The 12,245-nt window shown below is 35.5% G+C and overlaps 1 protein-coding gene across 1 annotated transcript in view; it reads right to left on the reverse strand.

Annotated features, from left to right (window-relative positions):
* The window catches only part of BMP5 (bone morphogenetic protein 5), a 170,501-nt gene that overhangs the window by 15,856 nt on the left and 142,400 nt on the right, over positions 1 to 12,245 (reverse strand). Inside the window, exons 4-5 of the mRNA XM_072642502.1 lie at positions 9,081 to 9,275; positions 845 to 921 (exon numbers count right to left, since the gene is read on the reverse strand). Of these exons, the coding sequence (XP_072498603.1) occupies positions 845 to 921; positions 9,081 to 9,275 (272 nt within the window). The remainder of the gene's footprint in view (positions 1 to 844; positions 922 to 9,080; positions 9,276 to 12,245) is intronic.

A 12,245-nucleotide genomic window follows, 5' to 3' on the forward strand; every position in this document is an offset into this window, starting at 1 on the left:
ACTAACCAATTCTAAACTTTTCATAGTTTGGGGAGTCAGTAGATAGTAGATGTGTACAAAAAGCTGCCAAAAAGCTAAATCCCCCTTCTTTTTCTTTCTCTTTTTTGCAGCTATCTATATATCAACATCATAAACATTCTCAGGGGCAAATATTGTGGTAGATAGATTGAGGTTAAGAAGTGCTGCAGACCATGATCCTACCTTCCTTGACATCGAGCACATTTTGTGAGTAACCAAGCTCTGTCACTTAGAAAGCTTTGTGACTTATGGACACATTCTATAGCCTTTTAGGGCCTGAGTTTCCTCCTTTGAAAAAAGATGTTGGACCCTATGGACTCTGAGTTTCCTTACTGTTCTTGATTGATAATTCTGCTAACATGGGAGAAGAAAACCATCTCAGGTTGGAAAATGAAGCAGGTTGCAAGATGCTCAGATTGGGACCAGTCGTATGAGTAGCCTCTGAAATTCCAGCATGAATGAAATGGTGAGATCCAGTCTGGTTTTTTTAATTAAAAAGAAAAAGCAGTCTATGAGCCAATCTTATGCACAGTAAAGGCAAGAGCTTCACCTCTCTTCCTCAGTACTATATTTTAGCTTTTCCAGGGTAGGGACCATCTCTTTTGATAACTTCTGGCTACAGTTAATTGACCAAAGAAGAAAGAAGCAGTAACAAAACAAAAGGATACAAATATCAGATAATCCTTAAGTGATGTCATCAGTTACTATTAAGCTCTAGAAAAGGGGGAAAGTAAAGATTAACACAAAAATTCACAATAACTGAAGAGTTGGTTGTGTTTAAGGGAGCAAAGATTTTAGCTCACTTCAGCATGCATTTTCTTCTTACCTGCCAACCTAAATCCCGGAAGCTTACGTAGAGTTCATGCTTCTTGCAGGCTTGTTTTTGTTCACTTGTATTATAATCTGGATAAACAAAATTAAAAATCATATCTTAATGGCCATCTCAATACTCATTTTGTAGGGTCTCTAAATATCAAAATCTCCCATTTATAAGATCACAGACCTAGAGGGAATCTCAAAAGTCTTTAAGTCTAATCTCTTCATTTTTACGGAATGGGAAACTAAGGGTCAGACACTTTAAATACCTTATCCAGAGTCCCACAACTAAAAAGTGTCTGAGGCAAGATTTAAACATGTTTTCCTAACTTTGAATCCAATGTTCTATCTTCTATGCTATGCTAGCTCACTTCTTGGCAGGACATAGAATGAAGAAGTCTTTCATTATCTATTGCATATTTTAGAAGAAAATTGGAAAACATATTCCCTTTTGAAGCCTGTCAATGAGAATCCAGACAATAATTGTTTAGAAATAATTCCATATACCCACCCTTGATCCAGAGTAAAACGCAGCTGTGCAATTATTATAGAACTGTCTCTCTATAGACTCTATTTGGTAGACTTGGCTCACACATTGGATTGATATTACTCCAAGAAACTATTCATTTCATTTCTTTCTGGGTTAGTAAAGGGAAATAGCCAAAGATTCAGAGCAGGGGCAATTTTGTTTTGTTTTTGAAAGAAACAGAGGCTATCTTCCCCCCTACTCCCAGCAAAATAAAGGGGTTTCTTTTCTTATTGATAGACTTTAGTGAATACCTGTAGTTAACCAACTGATAAATAACTGTAGTTAACTGACTGGCTAAATAACTATAGTTATCTAATTAGTTAAAGGTGCCACTCTCGAACTGAATTCCCTCAATTGCTAGTGAATGCATAAAAGTAAAAAATAAAGACATTCTGTAAGGGTCCAATCATCTGTATCTAGCTATGAACTCAATCCTTGCTTTCTTTGATTTCAGCTATATAACAATGAAACTTGTAAAGTTTTTTGCCCTGTACCATTACTGCAGGAATCAACAAAAGAGGAATAGGAGTTACACATATCAGACTCTGGGACTTGTCCTTCCTACGATAAATTGAGTGATGCCAAAGAGTAGAATGATGCTCTCCAGGAAACTGTGTTGGACCATTAAACACAGTGACACAAAATGCCCCCTAACATGCTTTAGGGGAGAAGAATTAAAAATGAATCTAGTATCAGCTTTTAGTATATGTTACTTTTGAAATTCAGAATAGAAAACAAAATTTCCGAATGAAAACCATGTGTCTAAGAGATGTGCCTGAGGCAAGACAGAGATGTATTAATTCATTCCTTTCTCAATTAAAAGATTGGGATTGAAAACTGTGCAATGTATTCAATAAGATAAACTAGATGCATTAGATAAGTTCAAAATTAAAAGTGTAGTCATCTGAATTTCATATCCAAAAAGAAACAGAAAATTCAACGTATTCATTCTCTTTACTCAACATTTTATGTAGAGTAAATGTTATATATAATGTAACATCACATAAAGGTAACCAGCAATGAAATTTACAACAGAAAGTGGTTCCAAGGATCCAATTTTACAGAACCTTAGGACCATATGCTTATTCTGTCAAGAATAAAAAGTAACGAATAGGGAGAAGGAGTAAACTTTTTACCCAAGGCGGCCAACTTTGCAGTGAGGTTGAAAATCAATAGATGGCAGAAAAAACTATGGGAGAAAATGCAAGGAAATTAGAGTTGTAATTTAAAAAAAAAATCCTTGGCAAGCTACAGAAGATTAAATGAGAATGGAAATAAAGCTATTGTAGATGAATCTTCCCATATGAGAAGGAAAAGTCCTAATAGTGATTAAATGAAAATTCTCTGCTGCCATAGCCGATGCCAGAAAAGTATTTCAACTTTCCTGTACCTAAATGTAGTCTCCTGAAGCCGGCAGGCATTCCTGTTTTGTCTCTTCATGGCATGTTATTGGTAAAACAGGGCCAACAATTGAAAAATACTCTTGGCCAGCCAGATTTTCCTTGTAACCAATTTTTGGAACCAGTGCAAATTTGAATTTTTCCCCTTAGTCATTTTGGTCATTTAAAGAGCATTTTGTTCTAGGAGAAAATAAAAAATGCGACGGGGAAAAGGAAATACACGGAAATTTCAGAGGAGAAAAGAATGTTTTCTGCTCTCACTAGGGCTTACCTCGACTGCAAGTGAGCCCTTGAATGAATAAATTTTAACAAGTAAAGCCCCGTCTGTTTACATGTGTGTAAAGGGTGGGGGTGATGAGAGTTCATGGAGCAAGTATGAAAAATGGTCCACTTAACTCTGTTACTTTTTACTTTTTTTTCCTCAAAATATAAAATCTGACCATTTGGTGAAATGATTTTAGATAAATCTATAAAAGGGAGGGAGAAAAAATTCCTCAAAGAAAAGTGAATGTTTAAGTTCACCTAAAACACAAGGCAAACACGGTATAATTTTGCCATTTGAAACATTCAAGCCAAAGAAGTGAGAGGAGCCCTTCCTTTATAAAAGAAGGAAGGCATCCTTGGCCAGGGAAAGAGTTTCATCTGGCAGAATAAGGGAAATTAACCTGTTTAAAAAAGGGATAGGATGAAACAATGAGAGAAATCTATGTTTAAAAAAAGAACAGGAGCCAAGACAGCTCTTCTGATATCAGACTACAATTTTGCAGCTGCTTTGGACTAGTTCTTTGGAGAAGGCTAAGTCAATTTTCATGGAGTCAACTAACGTGCAATGGAGAAAGTCTCTACAGCTTTACTCTCCTCCAATGACAAGCTGGCCATTCTTCAGTCTCAGTTTCTGCCTTTGCACTGGCTGTCCCTCATGCCTGAAATGTTTTGCTTTTTGATTTCCTTCAAAACTCAGTTCCTTGTAGCTTTTATAGGAGACCTTTTCTAGTGGCTCCCCACCTCCCCGGTCCTCTGCCCACCAGCTGTTAAGAGCCTTATCCTCTCAGATTACCATTTACATATGCTACATCTTGAATGTACGAAGTTATTCACAAGGTGTCGCCCAGATTCAAACATATATTCCTTGAGGACAGAGACTGCTTTTCTTCCCCCTTTGGTTCCCCTATAGCCAGACCCTCATGCATAGCTCTTAATAAGTGCTTGTTGACTAACTGCTTGACCCCACTGACTTATAGGAATGGATTTAAATTGTCTCATGAACTGGCTAAAATTTATAGTCGTGAGGCAAGGAGCTCACTTTGTTGAGATCCCCACAAGCTTAAAAAGTATTAGAACTGTGCCAGTGTTTAGGTCTCTAAGTCTGGGTTTTATTCAATTCAGTTTAGTTCAGTTCATCTGAGAATTCCAAAACATGAGGGTCTGCCTGAGGAAGAAAATTAATAAACACTTGAGAATTCTTTAATTTGTTGAATGGGATAGTTTCCATTTGTAATAAGCACAGTTTTTCATTATTTTTTTATTATTAGCTCTTCAAAGCTCTGTTATCATTTAGTCTTCCACATGTCTCTTCTCCACTTATATACAGACCTCCAGAGTTGTTCCAACGTTCCAAGGTTGGAATTCAAGTTAGGAAATGTCAGTTTTTTTCTTAGCTCTAATCCCAAATCAGAGATATTGGGACAAGAGGAAGATGGAAGGAAGGTGTGAGACACCTGCAGAATGAAGATCGTAGACTTAGTCTGTATTTTGCTAATCTTTTCTCTGTCAGGGAGAATGATCTTTACTATAACGGAGTTGAAACTGAAGATAAATGAGGAGACAGTAAGAGAACGACTTAGCTGTCCTCAATGAATTTAAATGATCAGTCTGGTAGGAACTACAATCAAAGGTAGTGATGGAATTTTGTGAATGTATTCTCTGAATGACAGAAAGATCATGCAACATGGGAAAAGGTGATGCTAGATTTGAGATAGCTAAATGCCTTGATTAGTCATGAAGGCAAGAGGATAGAATGTGAAACCATTTGAGTTTCATTTCTAATCCCTGGAAAAATGTATAAACATATTATTTTATGAATGTATTATAATCATTGAGAAAGGGAAATTGGTGTTAGTGGGCCAGGAAACTCAAGGTAAGACTATAGTGTGATGTGGCAGCCTCAAAACTTTCTGCCTTAGGAGAAAAGAATTTCCAGGAATTAGATGGTAATAGTCCCTATATACTCTGCCCTGGTCAGATCCTTTTGGGAGAACTGTGTTTAGTTTTAGGAACCATAGATTAGGAAGGATACTGATAAACTGGAGATTCTCTCTAGAGGAGAATAGTCAGAATGTCAAAGGGCCTCGATCCCTTGCCCTATGATGATCTATTGAAGGAGTTGGAAAGATTTAACCAAGAGAAGAGATGACTGGAAGAAGAGAATAGGATGATATAGCTTTCTGGAAGAGATTAAAGTTTGCCTATTGTGTCAGAAGTATTGGACTTATTCTCTTTAGTTCAGGAGGTCAAAACATGTGGGAGACTGAAAATTAACTGATCACAGTTCTATATAAGGAAAACTTTCTAGCAATTACAAGCAATTACAGTCAAGCAATGGCTGAATGACTACCCATCATATGTATGGTAATGAAGATAGTCTTTTGGATATGGATTAGGCAAAATACCTGAGGAGTGCCTATTAATCTCTGAAATTGTTTGATTCTTTCTGGTAACCACTGAGCCAACAATGCCTTACCAAGTACAGATCATAGCACACTAACCTCATAACCTTTTTTCACAAATTTGCTAAACTGCTAGTTTACCAGACTGCTGGATTAAGGAAAATGCCACAGTGAACTGCTCTGAAATCACACATTTACTTCTTGTGGTGCCCTGAGAATGTCATAAACTACCTGGGCTTGTTCCCTCATCTGGCAAATGAGGGACTTGGGTTAAATGACTCCTCATGTCCCTTCTGTCTCTGTGTACATATGATATGAAAAGGGATTCAAATATTTGGTGCAAATCTTTCCACCTAAGAAGGGTCTCAGCACAGAGGTTATTCACAAGGTTTTACTATGAACTTCCATTCTGTCCTTTATAATGTTGATCATTTGTTTTTAGATTACCCTCATAACACAAAATTTCACTAAAATATCCCATCTTATAGAGACTCATTTCTTTTTTGTGTTAAAATTCACTCACCTTCATATTTTACCAGTGCTGAAACATCTTTTTGAGTGCTTTATTTTCCCTTCTGCTTTATCACTAAATATTGAAAAGGTCTATTATCCAGACACAAACAACCTGCTTTCTTGCTTAATATTATGAAAAATATGAAGCCACAAAGTACTTACCATAAATTCAGCACCTACTATAGTGTCTTGCACATAGTAGGCACTCAATAAATCTTTGTTGAAATAATGAGTGAATAAATGAATGAAATGATCAAATTCCTTTTTCTTTTCTAAAAAGTAAATGGTGGTTCACATTAGATTAATTTAACACTCCAAATAGTGTTGGAAAACTGGCAAAATGTTCTGTGCTTTTTCTTCATGTGTTTTATCCATCTCTTGTTATGAAAGTATTTTTGTTACTTAAAGGAACAAGGGGAAGCTAAATACTGCACACCAATAAGGAAATGAACTTTGTGTATTTCAGTCCCTGGAATATCTGTCAGACTCATTATGAACCATAATGATAAATATGCGATTGTGTTTTTTCACTTGTAATTTTACCATAAGCTAGGACTTTGTGTGTGTGTGTGTGGGGGGGTGGTTAGTGGAGGTGGCATGTGGTTGTGAGAGGGTCTGGATCTCACTATGGAAATATCTTCTAACTACATAAATTGTAACTTATATAACTGGCAGTCTTATGGAGGTGCCTGGAAGTATTTACAGGTTAAGTAATAACGCCTATTATCATAAGCCAGTATGTTTCAGATTCAAAATCCAAGCTCTAATCTCCCCAACTTCAAGGATCATACTCTTTCCACAATGACTTACTATCCACCAAACTACAACTATTCTGTTACAGTTGAGAAGCAATTTTTTAAACTTATTCTCTTATATTAAGTCAGATAAGATAAATACAAAAAAAAATTAACTTACATTTTGATCATTCTATTCAGAAAGAAAAAATATAAGACTGTGACACATTGAAAGAGGAAGGATTTTCTACAATATGTCCTGTCATGTTTTGTTTTTTGTTTTTTGTTTTTTAGTTTTGCTGAATGGCACCCTGTCCCCTTTCTTCTCTATTCCTTTTTAAAAATCGATGGCTCCTTGGGTGAAGATGGGAAAATGATATATTGGGAAATAAGGGTGGTATATAAAGAAAAGAAAAAGAAAGGAAAGATTTGCTAAAGTTATGTCTCTCAAAATAAATTATGAGAATATGAGAAAATTCAACTAAATGAAATTGCTTTTGGGGAAATTTTTGTTATAAAGATTGAGCTTGATTTTCAAATTATAAAAGTCATTTATTCATTAAAATATTATAGAATCAAAATGCAACCTAATACAGGTTTATCTAAGATCTTCCACAATAGTTCAGTTGCTAGATGTGCTAGAACAATAGACACAGAACAAGTTTTCATGACTGAACCGTCACTGGTTCCATTTCTAATATTCACTTGGGACTTTTATATGTTTAATAGCCTACAGATTTTTTTCTGATTATCCTGAGGTAGATCTTAAGTGGTGCATTTTAGAAGCTTTAATATATTTTCCCCTACTTCGTTGTTAAGACTATTAGATGGAAAAAAAAGGAGACAATATGTATTAACTGGCTTCATTCTACTTAGAATCATATCTTGTTTTTCTAGAGTATTCAACAGAATTAAGGGATGACTGAATATAGTAAATCTTGGAGATGTGATTTGTCACTGTGTGGTATTGCAGGAGAAGAGATAACACTCAAGAAATGTGAGCGAGAATACTAGCTAACCTTCTATTGTTGGCATAAGAATACTTTTATTTTGCCAAAGAACCATATGATGGTGTTGTTTAAAGAATGACTTTTTAAAGTGAAAGTATATTGAAAAGTTAGAATAAAATAATCCTTTAAAAAATCCACAGTGGCTGTGGAAAATAAGTTGTCATTTAGAATAATCATGGTCCCTCATCATTTGACTCCAAGAAATATTTTGAAAATGAAGAAATAAGCCACACTCTAGGTCATAGATTTGTTTGTATCTGCTTATAACACTGGCACTCCAAATTGTTTAAGAATGAATGGTCCCTGTTAATTTCACATCCCCTTCCATTTTTAAAGGGATTCTTTGATTTTTGCCCAAAGCCAACTTTTGAGGAGCAGTTGGTTACATGTACTAAAATAGGTATTTGTTGAAATAAATAACATGATTGAGGCTTCTTATGTGTACAGTCAATTGGAAACTCTCTGCTTGTATTCATTTGTCCAGTATTGGGTAACTGGGTGACTCAGTGGATCAACTGTTGGGTGTGATGTCAGGAAACCTAAGCTCAAATCCGACCTCAGATACTTACCAGTTGTGAGAAGATGAGCGAGTCACTTAAACTTTGCCTGAGATTCCTTAATTGAAATTTGAGGATAATAATAGCACCTACATCACAAGGTTCTGGTAAGGATCAAATGAAATAATACTTAAAGGATTTATCATAATCTGGCACATAGTAGGCACTCAGTAAATGCTTATTGCATACCCTTCTCCATTCCATACATACCAGGTCAAATTGCAAGTACATTGATATCATCTGTGTTATGCCATTCCATAGGTACAATATACAGTAAAAATCAGATTATTTTGATAAAAGCTTTATGATAATACATTCAACAGCATTTAATATACATAAATGGAACTAAATAAATAATAAAAATAAAGATAACTTGTTATTACACTGTTTCCAATATTGGAAGGAATTTCAACTTCTTTAAGTATTCAAATAAGCATTTTATTCTGAATTTACCTGCTTTTCCATATTTGCTTACCTTACTTATCCATATTTGGGAGATCCAAGGGATGTTAGCTCAGTACACTGTATACTTAAGTGATTGGCTAGCCTGCTGATCTAGCTATTTTATAATTTCATTGCTGCCAGTTTGATATTAATTTAAACTGAATCAAAATTTCAAGGTAAATTCTAGTTTTTTTTTTTTTTTTTAAGAATGGATTACTGATTGATTCATTGACCAGATATTCTGATGCTATGACCTTTGCTCAATGATTTAATAGAACAAGTAAAGAGATAAAAGAACTTAGGTTGACTATGGCTGCTTGCTTTGGAACATGCAGTTACAGGATTCTTAGGTTCACAAGTCTACCTACCTATGTTGTTATGGCTTTTTCTTACCTCCAACACTGGACATTCTTGATGAATCCTGGTGATTATTCGATTTGTTTCGATTCTGATTTTTCCTTTTGTTAGCTGCTCGGACTGACCGGAGAAGGACTTCACTTGCCTTAAAGAATGCGACCATGAAAGGCTGCTTGGACTGGGGCCCATGTCTTCCTATAAGGCCAGCCGATTTAACATTAACACTGCGTCCTAAAATGGGATACATAGATCATGATATAGCATGGGAAATGCAAAAGGAAAACAGTCATTCCACAGAGCTCCTTCTAAAGTACATTTTCATTTCATTGTCAAGATAACACTTAACTAACTGCTAACATGACATTCTGAAGGGGAAAAACTGCCATCAAGAAGTTTTCCAATAAAGAATGCATGTTTGCTATTACAGTCAACTGGTGATTATGTCCAGGCAGATTATTTCTTTTGTAGATTAATATCAAAGATAATAGGATAGAGAGCTGGAAGGGACAGGATATACGGAACCTTAAAAGACGCAATCACAAAATCTGAAAATTGAAAGAGACCTCAATGGTCATTCAGTACAATACTCTCAGCATATGAGAAAATTGAGTCCTAGAAAGAGTAAGAAATTTATCAAGATCAATCAATTAACATTCATTAAGTTCTTACTATGCACCACGCACTATGCTAATTGTTGATGATACAAGATGACAGTACCTGCCCTCAAACAGCTCACCATCTAGTAGAGAAGACAACATGCAAACAAATGTATACAAAGCAAGCCATATACAGGATCGATGAGAAATAATTAGAAGAGGGGATGCACTGGAATTATGAGGAGTTAGGCAAAGCTTCTTGTAGAAGGAGGGATTTTAATTGGAACTTAACGGAAGCTGCGGAGGTCAGTAGTCAGAAAGAAGGAAGGAGAGCATTTCAGTTATGGGAGTCAGACAGAGAGGATGTCTGAAGCTAAGAGATGGAATGCCTTGTTTGTGGAAGAGCCACAAGGCCAGTGTCACTGGATCGAGGAGCGGTATGGAATAAAACCATGGTCTGTATTTTAATCCATGGACAACTTTTTTATTTTCTTTTTTTTCTACTTACTATCCAGAAAAGTTTCAGCGTACTTTCATTTGTGCATGTGTGGTGAGAAATTGCAAATTAATTAATCATATTATCCTTAGGAAAATAAATATATAACATTATATAGAGTGAAGTGAGCAGAACCAGAAAAATAATGTACACATTGACCGCAAGGTACAAAGAAGGAAATTTTTAAAAAGAAGTTTAGAGAAGGGCGGGAGCAGAGAAGTTTTGTCACTACTATGTAATTTTAAAGATACACTTTAAAAAACAGTCATAGTTTCATATATGATCCTTATTATACTTTATAAATTCATATATTCATAATTGTTAATGATTATTAAGTTCATGATAAAAAGAACATTTAACAAAGGATTATGTAAATAAAACAATAATATACTTTTTAGCCAAAGAACTATGTTATTATTGTTCGTTTTTGTTGTTTCTGTTGCCAAAATCATACACTCCATGGCTAACCTCTTTTGGCACTGTTAAGAAAGAGAATTTATATTCATTGTTTATTCAAAATATGCCAAGTACATGGACTACTGAAGTTAAAGAAAAAAGTGATATGTATTTGAAATATTTGAAATAAATATTACAATTCAGTCTGTTAAAATAGTAGCAGAATAGCACAACCTACAAATGTATATTTTTATACCACCCACTAACTAAACGTCCTTTCATTTTTTCCAAAGTATATTGAAAAGATATTAGATACACATCTGGAATATGAGTATTTCAGAGAACCTGCAGCCTACTTCAAATCCTAATTGGCACCCTAATTGGTCACCTAATTGGTGACCTTTACCTCCTACTATTCCAGCCTGCCTCTTTGATTGAACATGGGCCTTTCTGATGTCTCCCCAGTACTGGGATGAAAATCAGGACTGGAGAAATTTATTTGCTCCAAACCCTAGCCAACTTTCAGTCAAGTTTTTGAAATTCTCTCAGGATTACCAGATCCTGCCTGTAGGTCTATGTGCACATAAAAATCTCAGATGAATCCTAGAACTGGACTTTGATTCTAAAAAGTCTGTCTAGCCCAAGATAGCATCACCTTACTTAACCTAACTCATGTCTCAGGAAGTGTTCCTAATTCTAGTGTCTTCGCTCTTTTAATTATTTCCTATTTATCTTGAATATAGCTGGTTTACAGAGATTTGTTGAAAGTCATTTCTTCCATTAGTCTGTGAGCTTTTGAGGGCAAGGAGCTTTGTCTCCTCTTATGACCCCAGGGCTTAGGACACTTGCTGGCACATAGTAGGCGCTTAATAAATGTTTTGTTTGACTACCTCTCACTTGTCATCAGTCGCTAAGCAAGTATGTGCAGCAGACACTTCCAAAAATCCTAGCTTCAGCCTAGACTCACACTTACTGAGCCTCAGAATTCATTTAGAGCGAATTCTGAATGGGGAAGTGACCCAGGGCTCAGAACTGCAAATGTCTGTTACGAAAGCCAAATGCCCACTCATCCTACAGCTTTCCAAGTAACTACATGTCAGCATGTACTAGCATCCTCTGGAAAGAAGAACTGAAATTTGGTAGGACCAATATAATTCATATTATCAAGAAACTGTATATGGATGGGTTCTCCATATTAGATATTTTTTCCCTTTTCGAAAAACATAACTACCAATTGTATGTGATTGCTACGTTGCATCCCAAACAAATGATCAATTTGTTAAATAAGTTTCATTTTATCCAAGTGAATCAAGGATATTGATATACTATGAAATGTGAAAACTCTATTTACAACAAATTTGAGGTTTCAAAAATGCATGTACAGAAACTACTCTGGACGTAGAACTTACACAACATTCAACAGTAATATATAATAGGGTTTGAAATATATTCATGATTGACTCAGGTTCTCCTCCTGAGGGAAGTGCTTATTTTATTAAAATATTTATTCAGTAAAGACAGTGGAGGAGCCTGACTGTGTTCTCAGACCTGACCCACCCTAGAAGAAAAAGCAAGGAAAACAAGTCCCTGAAATGGCATCAATGACATTTTAGCAAATAAACCCTTGCTCTTAGCAGAATTTATTTTGGCAGCATAAACACTTTTGTGTGTACGTGTATTATGCAGGACCCTCTGACCGTCAGGAAACGAGAC

The sequence above is a fragment of the Notamacropus eugenii genome, chromosome 2, assembly GCF_028372415.1.
Source record: "Notamacropus eugenii isolate mMacEug1 chromosome 2, mMacEug1.pri_v2, whole genome shotgun sequence".
Lineage (NCBI taxonomy): Eukaryota > Metazoa > Chordata > Mammalia > Diprotodontia > Macropodidae > Notamacropus > Notamacropus eugenii.